This window comes from Cyphomyrmex costatus, unplaced genomic scaffold (assembly GCF_001594065.2).
Source record: "Cyphomyrmex costatus isolate MS0001 unplaced genomic scaffold, Ccosl1.0 scaffold18, whole genome shotgun sequence".
NCBI lineage: Eukaryota > Metazoa > Arthropoda > Insecta > Hymenoptera > Formicidae > Cyphomyrmex > Cyphomyrmex costatus.
Genome location: NW_017275824.1, coordinates 1,654,419 through 1,666,772, shown reverse-complemented (window position 1 = coordinate 1,666,772; position 12,354 = coordinate 1,654,419). Strand labels below are relative to the sequence as shown.

The following is a 12,354-nucleotide window of genomic DNA, read 5'->3' as shown; positions in this document are numbered from 1 at the left end:
AATTATATTATACGATACTTAGTATTATTTAAATTGTTTGTTATTTAAGCACCAGTAAATATTAAAAGAATTTGATGTATACTTTCAGTATTTCGTACGTGTCAAAAGGCTAATGCTACATAGAAATTTACGATTATCTTCAAAGATTTACGTTTTATTTTTATTTTCTTTTCCAATGAAAAAATATTTTCTTCATGTTTACAAGCAAAATTAAAGTTGTGTAGTATTTTGTAAATTAGAGAAAACGTATAGTATTTTGTAAATTAGAAAAATTAAAGAAGTAATTTTGTGTCTAAATCGCAGGTATCGTGTTTTGATAAATTATTTATTATACGTATACTTTCGATTTGAGTGAAAATATAATTTTGTCAAAAAAAAGCGTTAATAATTTACAATGACAATGCTTACACACACTTATATATATTACACATATATACATATATTAAATTATACATGTTAACATAATAACGTTAATACTCATCGATGCGGTATCGATAATTTAATTCCGGATGTAAGATTCATAATACGAGTAGCAGTATCGTGAATCAGGTTCCGTTAAATTGTCCGTAAACTCTCGACGTCGAGAGAATGCAGAATAAAAGAAAGGAATATTTAGAAGTGGGGCACCTACATAACTCGCGTCATCATCACATCGTCAATCTCAAAGAACGTATATATGGAGAAGGAACGATTGCTATCTAATTAACTATAAAGGAGAAGTAATATGAATACGCATTCAATTCTGATTATGAGCGTCTATTTTAGCATCGACTGAAGTATCGGAACTTGATTTTTTTTATACTATACGTTGAGATAAATAATTATTAGCAATTTCACAAATATACTTTAATTATTTTCATTTTTAGACATTTTATCTATATTATTTACCACATCCCTCAATTCTTCTTTAATTTTACAAAAATTGTTAGCTTTAAATTGGTAATGTATAATAACTTTTTGAAAGTAGCAACACACAAGGTATAATAAAGTATTTGAAATAAGAGATTACAATTTCAATAATTGGCTTTGACGCATTTTTTTGCAAAGATAAGGTTAATAAAATAAAAATCTACTTTTCGCTGAACCGCAACAAGATTGCACGCTAATGTAATATCACCAGCGATTACGAGGTTATTCTGATGCAAGAATCGCGTACCACTTCGTCGTGAAGGGCTGTAGCGTGGTTGACATCAGCGTGCCCGTGCGAAGTATTCTGCTTCGTACTCAATTCAAGATTATCATTCTCCGCGAGACAAACCGCGGATATTTCGATGTGTTGAAAGTGCGATGTTTAGAAAATTCTCTTTTTGCACGTGCACTTTCTATATATGTATACGTTGCACATATTAACCACACATAATATTCTGGAAAGCTATAACGAGATCGTTGCGTGGATGTACATAATGCACGTCAAGAGCCATCAAAGTATCATGAATCTTCGTTTAATGGCGGTGCGACAATATGGAGGACATTAGATCCTTCGCCATGTATAGAAGAAACGACAAAAGTTAAATATTTATAATAAAACGAGCTTCTCTTATATTATATATAATCCAGTGATACTGATTTCTTTTCTTTTTCTTTTTACTAGTACTAATTGCTATTCTATAAATTTTGATAATTAAATACATAAGATTATGTACTTAATTAACAAAATTGCTGGCATATAAACAATTAGTACTTAAAGCAGTAATTAACAACAATTAATGCGCAATCTTCATAATGTATTGTAAAACGCGAAAACAATGTTCAAAGTTTATGTATTAATTATTCATATATCGAATAAAACTTGAACCTCTTAAAACCTAAAACTTGAATTTTCATTTATTTTCTAATATGAAGAACTTATTTGAAATTGAATTTTAATCAGTTTTTGGAGAATTTTTTTTTAATGTTACACTAAACTTACTTGAGTTAGATACTAAAGAAAATTGAAACACAGATCGACGCAACATACTGATCTTTCTTTTATTCTCCGCTTTCTCTCTCTTTCTCTTTCAACATATACTATAAACATTTTAAAATATTATCAAATATATAGCACTTTCTTCAATTTGAAAATTTGTGAAAGCAAATATTTGTTATAGATATCTCAACAACATGGCGCCGAATTTATTCGGCAGTTCAGCGACTTTATTCCTTGAAGCTTCTCAGCAGGATGTGTCGCAAAAAAAAGCGGCAGAGAAGGCGATAACGCAAAAATTACCAATCCAAAAGGCACAAAACTCGAAGCCTAAGTATCAGTGGAAGATTGTCTGGAGAAACATGATAGCTTTTGTCTATCTTCATCTCGGTGCACTTTACGGATTGTATATTTTAATAACGGCTGCCAAATTTTACACATTCCTTTGGAGTACGTTTTGTTTACTTATGTACCTTTTAAGACTTAAGATTTAAGATTTGAGCATTGTTTTATAAATTGTCATTAATTAATTATGAAGAAATAATATAAAGCATATTAACGCATATCATATTAACAGCATTAACTAATAAATCTTTATAAAATAATAATTGCAAGTATTTTATTCACGAAAATAAGTCTCATAATTTTATGTCGGCAAGCTTGATTTTATTTATTCTTTCAGGTGTATTAGTTGCAATTTCCGCAGCTGTCGGTGTTACAGCAGGTGCTCACAGATTGTGGGCTCATCGAGCTTACAAAGCGAAATGGCCGATGAGAGTCATTCTTATGCTCTTGCAAACTACGGCTTTCCAAGTAAGTCTCTCAACAATGAATATAGCAACTTATTCATACAACAATCATTATAAATTTATATTTATTTTATTGTCTTGTATGTATTCTCTAAATTCTTTGAAGTGAAATCTTACTCTAAAGAATAAAAACTGAGTCAGTCTTGAAAAAGTGTAGCTTAATTTTTACAAGTGAGATTTAATTTTTTAGAATAACAATTTACTCTAAAAGTTTTAGAGTTATATATATATAGTTTAAAATAATATATATTGTAAATATATTTTTAAAGAATTAGTTTAAAATATATATATGACTTATTGTTTGTGAGAAAAATTAATTTTTCTGTAGAGAAATTTCTTGAATGATTTTATATTTATTATTTAATGTACGTTTTATAGAATCATATTTATGAGTGGGTGAGAGATCATCGAGTTCATCACAAATTCACGGACACGGATGCGGATCCGCATAACGCAAAAAGAGGCTTTTTCTTTTCGCACATGGGTTGGCTTTTGGTTCGAAAACACCCTGATGTCATTAATAAGGGGGCGACGATTGATATGAGCGACCTCGAAAAGGATCCCGTCGTTGTCTGGCAACGCAGGTACGACAAAGATACTATTTTTATAATTTTAAATACATATATCAATCGATGACGTTTTACAAATGACATTACTTCTTTTTTTTTTTAAAGAAATTCTTTAAGAAAAGAAGGTTCACTTAAGTAATATGAACTTTATCAAAATCAAGGATCTTCAAAATAAATCTGTTTGTATTACAGGCTTTACATCGTTCTAATGCCTGTTTTTTGCTTCCTACTTCCCACCTGGGTACCATGTCACTTTTGGAACGAGAAACCTATGTACGCGTGGTATTCTACCCTTTTCAGATACACACTCTCACTGAATCTGACTTGGTTAGTGAATTCCGCAGCCCATATATGGGGCATGAAACCGTATGACAAGTGAGTATTATTGAAAATTCATTAATTTATTTATTTTATTACGTGCGATGGTTACAATTAAATTTAAATATAAAAAGCATTAAATATACTGCTAAGCACTAAAAGAGACAAAAATAGAAAACCAAGGCATACGAAAATAAAACTATAAGTTAATAGCTGATATAACACAACACTTGATTGGGATAAGCATTATTTTAATATCACAATACTACAACAACACAATACGCGCATATACATATTAAACGTAATAGCGTAAATGTAATATAAGTATATAGCAAAACAAAACATGGAAAAAGATAGTAAAAAATATGAAAAATAGCGTAGTGTTTTTCGGTTGACATGAACAGTATAAAGTGTAATGCATTAGAAGTGTAAATAACACTAAAAAGAGGCAAGATAAGACAAATAGGCAAGATCCGCTTTTGTCATTTATCCTATTGCACGAATTGTAAAGCTATGTAAACGGAAATCGATAAGGAAAACGTTATCTTTTTCGCAGCACCATTAGCCCCACTGACAGCCTCAGCGTCGGCATTGGCGCTTTCGGTGAAGGCTGGCACAATTATCATCACGTGTTTCCATGGGATTACAAGGCTGCCGAATTGGGCAACTATCGCACAAACTTTACCACCGCTTTCATTGATTTCTTCGCCTGGATTGGCTGGGCGTATGATTTGAAGACTGTAGCATATAGTATGATAAAGAAACGCGCAGCTCGAACGGGCGACGGCTCGATATATGCGCGAACGGACGATCATGATGAGCACCATCATTCGCACGAGGAAGCTATATGGGGGTGGGGCGATACCGATATGGCACTGGAAGATATGCAGGAGGCTGAAATCATTAATAAGGGCGATTGAGGATCCTTCCGATTCGCCAAAACCTCTATATGTGGCATTACACTTGGTCGGAATTACGCAAAACGTAGCCATCTGACAGATGTTTATGGTTTACGATGGTATTGTAAATTCCTTAATGAATTTGGTGATTATATCTGAAGGTTTAATATATTGTTATACATCGTGAGAAATCATAATTTCTTTTTGTAGCTGTGTAGTACTTATTACATTACTATTAATATTCCATTGATAACGATCGATGCATCAACGATAATAATTGTTAAAAATTATAATTGTTTTCTTTTTTACAGTTCTTATATGAATGCAAATGATGGAAACGATGCGCCTGTGATTACAATGTTTTTTATTTAGTTTTTGAATAGATACATTTTTTGAAGTTAATATTTATGATAACCATTTTAATTTGTAATTTTAATATCATATTCATCTCATTACTTGATATTTAACCTTTTACAATTATCACCATTTTTTACAGATTTTAAAATACTTATACAAATTTCATAAAATTAACGTGAAAAAAATGCCACCGTGTGTACTTTATATATATATATTATCAATAAGGAATATATTACACTCGTTGGGCGTTCACGCTCTACGTTACAAAGCCTCGTTGTGCATTGTCGGATAAGAATATATTCACCCAAAGAACAGTGATCAATCGTATAATGACGTCAATTAATGTTTATTGTATAATATTACTCATTACATTATTATATCGTTCCTCTCTTCAAATTGGTTATTGAAACATGCGAGTTCAATCACCTTGCAATAAAGAGACAAAAATCTTAAGGCGCAACAGCGACTTCTTAGACCGATTAGTTCCAGGTTTGATCGAACAAAAGTTTTCAATCGGGAAATCTTGACTATAAAAGGCGCGTGCTCTTATTTGAAATAAATCTGTTAGAAAAATGTTCGACCTCGTTAGGGAATAAAGGGAAATCTCGTGAATATGAAATAATCAAGCGACGATCTGAATTAGAATGCTGGCGTGCTGTACAATCAATTACGTACGAATTACGAATCAAATTCATTCGTGGCCTTCTAAATGACTGTTTATATGCACTTAGACTTACCGCGTTTATATCGAAACTGTTTCGATACCTCGAAGTCAATTCCGTAATAATTATAACATAATAGAGCACGATCTTTATCGATTTCTAATGCTGTTATAATATCAAATAATCAAATTAATAAATTTTAGACACTATTAGCCTGAAATTAATATTTGTCGCACTTCGTAAAAAGCAAAAATTAATAAAACGATAGGAGATTCATACATATGAAAAGCGATTTAGTTTTAATGTTTTTTAATCATAGATGAAAACTGTAGTTCACATATGCACAAGTAAACAGTATATTTCTCGATTTGTCTCGATATAACAACGATAAAGGTTCCCCGTGGCATTGTGTCGCTTTCATTGTCGAGTCACGCCAGTCGCATTTCTCGTTCTATTAGGAATACGTGATGATAATGAATCAAGACTAATTTATTACGAGAATTAAAAAATAGAAGTACCTATAAATCTTTCATAACTTAAAAAATATATTTTAAATACGAGTAGATATCCAAAATCAATCTTACAAATGATAAATTTACTAAAAAGAACAATGACATTGAGGCTCAATTAGATTAAAAATCAAATAATGGGCTATAAGCCAAGTTGGGTGTAGCTAAAATTTATGTGATTGTAATAAACAATGAAACATTATTAATTATTTTATTGTTTACTACAATCATAAAATTTTATCATTATAAAATTTTAGCAATAAACATCCAGCTTGTGTGTGTATGTGACCTATATAGTCTATTATTTTTCAATTTAAATTGTAAATTTACTTTATTCTTCCATTTATTAATTTTTCATAATTATAGAATAAAATTAACATTCTTAGTGTATGTATATATATGTATATATGACAATGTGTATGTATTATACATATACATATATATACACGCACATTGTCATATAATTATAAATATTTTGATATTAATATTTCAAAAGTCAAAAAATTTTACGCACAAAATTATATAAAAGCATTACACGCGGATGCGATTAGAAATCGGCGATTGGCTATCAACTCTGACATAACTTCATTGGTGACGCGATGGTAATCGAATCACTATTACTTATATAATTAACAAGCGATTTGATGTTGCGCGGCACGGACCCGAATTGCGCCTGTCTTCCGTAAATAATCACCGTGTATTAAATTCGAGTTCGATCGCATAGTCTCAAATAGCGATTGCACAAAACGATTGTTATAAAAACACATTATTCGAACGCGTAAGACTAATTGCGCAATGCGTGATGATTATAATAATTAAATTCTATATCATCTTATACCAATTCGTAACAAATATGTCGAATGATTAAATGGTGTTTATATTACAAAAACCACTATCGCACAATAATTGCGAGTGAATAAATTTTTTCAGTAATCGAGCAGTCACATAATTTTTTGTGAATCTTTATATTCTATATAAGGTTTTACAATAATATAAATATAATATATGTAGGATGTGTGTAGGTAATAACTGATTGAGAATGAATAAGCAATTTTTTTCCTATCAATTATGTCTATTATTTAACATTCTGTGCATACGATATTTTAAAGAAATAACAAATTCGATTGGACGCAACAGTACACATTGGTACATATTCAAATCATTGTAAACAAATTTATTTTGAATGTAAAAGAATTATATTGAATGTAAAGAAATATATATATTGAAAATTATAAAGTAATATAGCTTACCTAAGAACATACTAAAGCGTATTACATAACTAAAACAATTTAATCGGTTTCTAAATTCTGAAAGAAAACTAAATTTTAATAAATATTTGTTTATAAAACTTGAAGTAAATATTTATTAAATGTAAAACTATATATTTACTTGATACAAAAACCATTAATTAGATTTAACTAATTTTTAATCACTTTTTTATTGAATAAATATATTTATTTATTGTTAAGTATATTGAGTACTATTCAAAGAAATATGTATTAAGATTTAGTAAATATTTTCAGCGTATATTTATAATTAATCTCTGTTTACATCAATTATATATGGCATCTTTAATGTGCAACAATGCGCACTGCGTCCAATCAAATTTATTAATAAATATATATGATATCTAAAAGAAATTTTTATTTGATATCGAGATTAAACTTGCAAACAAATCACTTAAGCATTAAAATTAATTTAAGACTTATTATTATATATTTATACTATTAAATTGTTAAAATATATTCGCTCGTTTTTGATTATTTTGAAGTGCGTTTTACTAGAAAATTTTATCACTTCAATATATTTAAAAAATATTTAAAAAATATCGCATGATTTTGTAACTGCAAAAAGAACTTAGGTTTTGGCAGAAATATTTTTTAATTTATTCTGTCTTTTACAGTGATATTTTTATACAACTGTTTTTGCTCTTTTTATTATAATATTTTTTACAAGACTTTTTTGCGAATTTATATTACCATAAATACTTGCCATCAGTACAACTGTACTAATTTGTGCTCTCGTATGTATACTTATCCACATACAAATCTATTTATATCTACTGTGATGGTTTAGATTTTTTTATTGCGACCGAAATGATCATTTGACACAAGAGAAGATTCGTAGATTATAACTAATTCAAGCGCAAGATAGGCCACGATTTTTTTTTATTTTAAGCATAAATTTCAAAAGAGTAGCGTAATCGATATAGATTTCCTTTTTTCGCTTTTCTTTTTTAAGCACAGCCATAAGCTTTAAAAGTGTAGTTTGTAGGGGAAATAATATGGTTAACAATATGAGAGTTAAGACGTCAAAACGAATGACGCTTTGTCATAGTTACGGTCTAGTTCTACACGAAGTAGGTTTTGTTAAGACTATATCGATATATATATATATATGTATATGTATATAAAATATATATGTATATATTAACGCTGTATTTATATGAATAAATTATTGTTATCGATACAAATCACATATCGATGCTGTTTTCATGTTGTACTTGTCATTACTTTACAATACATAATGGATTAATGTAAGAATTATAGTATTCCATAGATATATTGTTACATAACAATCTCAGATTAATCACGTTTGCTTACGTATGCGATTTACTTATCTATTACTTGAGAGTCAATGTCCTATCCCACGTTTCACTTTACAAGGAGCGCAGCACAAACACGAGGTACCGAGTGACGAAATTGCAATTTATCTCTCGTCGTAGATCGCACGGATTGTGTATCCTCCGTAAAGTGCTAATAATTGCTTTGCTTAATCATGCATATTCCTAGAACGGGCGCACCTTTACGACATAAGTTTACGTAATCCTATATTATGAAATTTCTGTTGTTTCTAGATTTTCGCCCTATCCGTGTTACATACTTGGCATCGTGCGTTACGTGTTCGCAAATCGTGATAAAGATATATTTCTTCGTGTGCATAAGCCTCGGTCAGACATTTGACAGTTTACCGAGAGTCGGACGTGACTGTTTTACGATTCCTGCAATGAGATTTACCGGATGTACATACGTAATAGATCATTCATACCTATATTTCACAATCCTACAAGGATATATCGCAAAGATTTATAAAGTAATGTTATAGAATCGTAGATTTTGAATCTTGTAAGTGACAAAAAAGTAAAGTATATTAACTGTATACGCACTCATTGTAATTATACTTTGCAATTATGATCTTTGTAACCATAAATGTATATATACACAAAATGTATCCGTAAAGTACGTAATAACTTTTTACGAATATCACGACTCATGTATTGACAATTTTATGTTAAATAGAACAAATAAGTAAATTTTTTTATTATTTCTTTTATATTTTTTTATTTGCACATAAAATATTGAAGTATGTATTTATTAAATTTTAATCTCATAGTCGTGACATTTCAGTACTATTAACATTACCTAGAGAGAAAAATCAAACATCAAATTTTATTTTTTTTCTCAAAACATTTTAAAAAATATAATGACTCTCTTTGTAAATTTTATTTAAAAAGCATTAAATTTGATATTATTTCGTAGTTCTTAAATTTATTCACTCTTAAATAATTGGATACAATCTTAATATCATCATCATTATCTTAAAATTGGCGTGTCACGCTTTTTTGAAGCCTCTATTCGTTGAGGCTGTTGGTATTCTCTGATTTTGATGTGGTTCCGTATCCGGGGGTATTCGTGGTCGATAATTACGAATCTGAACTCAAAAATTGAAAATTCGAACTGGTTGATTCAATATGGTGGACGTAAAATTAACGTAAATCCTAAAGATTGTTCGATTTTGGTGAAATTAGGTATATTGGTGATTTAGGGGGCGTTCGTTACGAATCCGTACTTAAAAATTGAAAGATCGAAATAGCTGATCTAATATGGCGGACGGAAATGTTACTGAAATCTTTAAGATTCTTCGATTTTGTTGAAATTTGGTTACAGGTGGTTTTTGGGGACGTTCGTTACGAATCCGTATTTAAAACTTGAAAGTTCAAAATGGCGTTTTGATTCAGTCTTCTAAAATCTGTTTTCGTCAATCTGGCGGATGGAATATAAGGGGGATTTTGGTTTTAGTGTTTTTGAAGTAGAATTTAAATTAGCAAAAAAAAGCCCTTGAAGAATATGTACTTGATTTTTCACTTGCAGTTATTTTTCTTTGAAAAATGGATGGACGTGCCAACTTTAGTCTTAAATCAGCACAGCCACACTGTGGATCGAATCCTTCGACGTAAACGATGAGCAAAAAAAATCGGATTCTGGATATTCTTAGAGCAAATAATTCTAGAAACATTTTGAGACCAAAATGATCCCGGCAATTGATTGCTTTAATATACTTTACTCTTGTACGCGACCCAGCACAGCCACACTGTGGGACGAATTTTTCGACGTAAACGATGAGCAAAATATCGGATTCTGGATATTTTTAGAGCAAATAATTCTAGAAACATTTTGAGACCAAAATAATCCCGGCAATTGATTGCTTTAATGTACTTTACTCTTGTTCGTGACCCAGCACAGCCACACTGTGGGTCGAATTTTTCGACTTAAACAATGAGCAAAATATCGGATTCTGGATATTCTTAGAGCAAATAATTCTAGAAACATTTTGAGACCAAAATGATCCCGTTAATTAATTGCTTTAATATACTTTACTCTTGTACGCGACCCAGCACAACTACACTGTGGGTCGAATTTTTCGATATAAACGTTGAATAAAAAAATAAGCTAAATATTGTTTATCAAAATGGTAGAATTAATGTGGCGATCGAAAACAATAATGAAATTTTTTATTTTATATGAAAAAAAATAATTTTAACCTGCGTTCTGACACTAAAGGCTTACATTGTACTTATTTACTTTTAATGGATGTAAAATAGGTTTTATCGCATAATTATATTTTCTGTATCTATCATTTAACTTAACTGTTTTTAAGTATTTTATTTATATTGGTTCTTAAGTGTTTTGTTTATGTTTGGTTATATTTCTCTTTGAAATATTTATCCTGTTGACCGATATGGGGCATCCCCCATTAAATTGATCAGTTATGTATATAACACCCTAACGCAACATATATATTTTTGGTTATATTACGTTTGCGATGTTGTTTGTTTTCAATGTTTATTAATTGTGATCCAAAGCTTTAAGACTGTGTCTGTGTTTGTCAGAGTAAGTCACTCTTCTATTTTAAATTATTTTAGTTATTATTGAGTACTAACAATTTATATATTGTTAACAGATTTATGCTGTGCAATCTGACAATTTATTGATAACTCAATTTTGACAAGCAGATGATATACACACACTAATTTGTATTTCAACAAACAGAACCCCATAGTGATAACGTACAAATTGTTTGGATGACCGATAATATCGTAAATTTTGGGGAATAAAGAAGTAAAAATTTTTTTAATTATTTTGTAAAAAATTTTTTATGCTTCATTATTTTATATACTGCACTCTTCTCTTATTTACCCTGTTGGTTTCTATTTTTGGTTTTAATATTAAAAGTCCATAATATGAGATTACTTTTGGAATTGTATAAATTAAAATCTTTGATAACAATGATCATAAATTAAAACAATAAAAATTTATATAAATATATATTATATAAAAGGAGAAATTGTAAAAAAATTCTAATTTTACATGAAATTGACCATATTGTTTAATCTCATAATTTGATAATATAAGTGAATCAAGCGCTTCTAATTTCAAAAATACGATGTAGGAGATCTCTATTTATTAACCTCGCCTTGTGACTGGTGATCGTTAATGGGGATTTCCATTTTAAAAAATTGTCGTAACTTTGACTTGGTAACGCCACCCAAAGTCAAACTGATAGGAGATCAGTAAATAGATCTTTTTAAATCCTACAATTTTTGTCCGACCACTTTTCTGATTGAACGTTATTCTGCGAAGATAAAAGGATGATACGGATAATTTGAAACACCCGAAATATACATAATGTATCTTTATTGACTCTCTAAAAGAATGTTTCTTATCTCCCATAATATTATTTGATTATCATTAGTCTAATTAAAAAGTCTGCGGCATCATCGCATTAAATTATGATTACATCGACCTAGTTAAAAATGATTCCGATGGATAATAGAGTTGAAACAGATGTTAAAAGTAGTCGATTTTTGTTAATCAAGTAGATTGAGAAATTCTCTGTGTAGAACGGAAATTTTTCATCCGCACAGAGATAAGAACATCTGTTATAAATACCGCAATTACATATTCTCACAATTAGATTTGGTACTTTAACTGAGTTGAACAACTTGTTGATATGCGTAGATAAAATAATCGTGTCGATGAAGTAATCC

At 29.8% G+C, this 12,354-nt stretch overlaps 1 protein-coding gene across 1 annotated transcript; it reads left to right on the top strand.

Annotated features, from left to right (window-relative positions):
• The first annotated feature begins 2,100 nt into the window (after positions 1-2,100).
• On the top strand, positions 2,101-4,519 carry LOC108772119 (acyl-CoA Delta(11) desaturase). The gene is made up of 5 exons (XM_018537574.1): positions 2,101-2,353; positions 2,586-2,716; positions 3,091-3,296; positions 3,474-3,656; positions 4,156-4,519. The coding sequence occupies exons 1-5, from the start codon at positions 2,101-2,103 to the stop codon at positions 4,517-4,519; spliced, it is 1,137 nt and encodes a 378-aa protein (XP_018393076.1).
• Positions 4,520-12,354: the final 7,835 nt, after the last annotated feature.